This window comes from Apis dorsata, unplaced genomic scaffold (genome assembly GCF_000469605.1).
Source record: "Apis dorsata unplaced genomic scaffold, Apis dorsata 1.3 scaffold_73, whole genome shotgun sequence".
In the NCBI taxonomy this organism is placed as follows: Eukaryota; Metazoa; Arthropoda; class Insecta; order Hymenoptera; family Apidae; genus Apis; species Apis dorsata.
Genome location: NW_006263371.1, coordinates 506,474 through 508,424, shown reverse-complemented (window position 1 = coordinate 508,424; position 1,951 = coordinate 506,474). Strand labels below are relative to the sequence as shown.

Here is a 1,951-nt window from a genome sequence, read left to right as displayed (position 1 = left end):
CCTGTTCGGCGGCGAACACGACGCCGCCGCAACGTGGACAACCTTTGCCGGGCGGGGCTTTGATTATGGCGGTGTCGATCACGGTTGTACGAGGAGCCGCCTCGCTACGATTCAGAAAAATTCACAATTCCCTTGATCCGAAGCAGAAATTTACTTATCGACACCATCGAGTCGCTCGAGTGAACGAATAAATTTAAAATTTTTTAATGAATTATTATTTTTCTTTTTTCCTTTTCTTTCGTCAAGAGAGATATGGATTCGATGGAATTCAAATTTATTCCCGTTCGAGCGACTGGTGGTTCGAAGTTTCTCGGGGATCACGATAAGAAAAACAACTCCATGCAAAGTGGAATCGGTCGATATTGATCGGCGATTAAAATTCAGAATTGTCGATGTAAAGCGTCCATCGAGAATTGAATTTGATCAATATCGTCGAGCACGAGATTTGCTTAAAGGAGATTTTATATATATATATTTTTTTGTTTGTTTGTAGTAAAATCAACTACTGTATTGCGCGAAAAGGTGCATGCTTTTAGTGCACGATACTAAATTAGAGATGGGCGAGAGAAATTGTTATTATGACTCTTTAAGAATTAGTGTCAGTTACAATCAGAAACGATTTAGTCAGACTCAAAAAATAAGATAACTAACGAAGGTGAGTAATAGCGCAAAGCGTTAAAGCGTCGATTTATATGTACGCCACGAAGACGCGTGCGTTCGTTCTTTTCTTTCATTCTCGCGAAAATCCGATTTCTTCAATTTGAGCGATATAAATGAATCCTGAACTTCTCCCCCCTTTGGAACAGCTCTGTGTTTCGAATTTCGATAAAAAAAAAGGAAAAAAAAAAAACAATTATTCCATCCAATTTTAAATTTCATTTCACGATATCAACGATTTCCACGATATAATTTCATCGAATTATGTATCGAACGATTTTAAAAATTTTTTTTTTTTCTTTTCATAAATGCAAGAGAACTTAATCCTGTCAACTTGTAAAATTTCCCCAATGATATTAATTTAACGCAACAGCGGATGAATTTCGAAACACCATCCAACAGTGCGTTGTTATTCCTCCAACAATTATTCGATATTTTGCAACATGTGTATATCTTTTCCACAGGAAAATTACGTTTGAGAATTAATTGGAGGAGATTGGGAGAGCTCCCTGAGAAAATCAATTTGGATGGACACAAACGGATACAAACACGCGCACGCACACAATATACACACACACACACACATAGAGAGAATAGTGGCGAATAGTAGCATAACTAAGGGGACGCGTACCCCTCGTCCTCAATATCGCACTGCAGCCCGATCCACATAACCCCAGCGTGGCCAATACCTCGCGGACCGAATTTCTTCGGATAGCAAGCTGTTAAGCAGACAAGCGCATCGTATATAGTGAGAGTGTAGAAGCCGAGAGGCGGGATATATCTCGCGTGTTCCCGTCTCAGTCTCGGCTCTGAAAACCCACCCATTAGCGTAGCAGTCGCTTTGTAGGGCGCCACCACCCTGGCCGTACCCATAACCCTTCGGTCCGAATTTCTTTCCGTAGCATACTGCGGAGAACATTGGTTAAAGGTATCTGCTCTGTTCTTCAACCTAGTTGCCTACGTACACGTTCCCAGGGATATGTCCTATACTTGGATACGTTCTACTTTTTTTCCTTTTTTTCGTCATCGATTTAGAAATCGATCGATTTTTCCATTTTTTTTCTTTTTCGTGATTTTATCACGAATTATGAAAAGGAGAGATATAGATATCTATCGATTTTTTGATTTTTTCTTTTCTGATTTTATCACGAATTCTGAAAAAGATGAAGAGATATAGATATCTATCGATTTTTTTATTTTTTTTTTTTCTGATTTTAACACGAGAGAATTCTGAAAGAGACTGAGAAGTATAGATATCGATTTTTTGTTTTTTTTTTTTTTTCTAATTTTATCA

At 38.3% G+C, this 1,951-nt stretch overlaps 1 protein-coding gene across 1 annotated transcript in view; it reads right to left on the bottom strand.

The window, feature by feature from the left end:
* The window catches only part of LOC102676853 (muscle LIM protein Mlp84B-like), a 19,304-nt gene that overhangs the window by 2,472 nt on the left and 14,881 nt on the right, over nucleotides 1-1,951 (bottom strand). The window contains exons 6-7 of the mRNA XM_006610347.1: nucleotides 1,479-1,563; nucleotides 2-104 (exon numbers count right to left, since the gene is read on the bottom strand). Coding sequence (XP_006610410.1) covers nucleotides 2-104; nucleotides 1,479-1,563 — 188 coding nt within the window. The remainder of the gene's footprint in view (nucleotide 1; nucleotides 105-1,478; nucleotides 1,564-1,951) is intronic.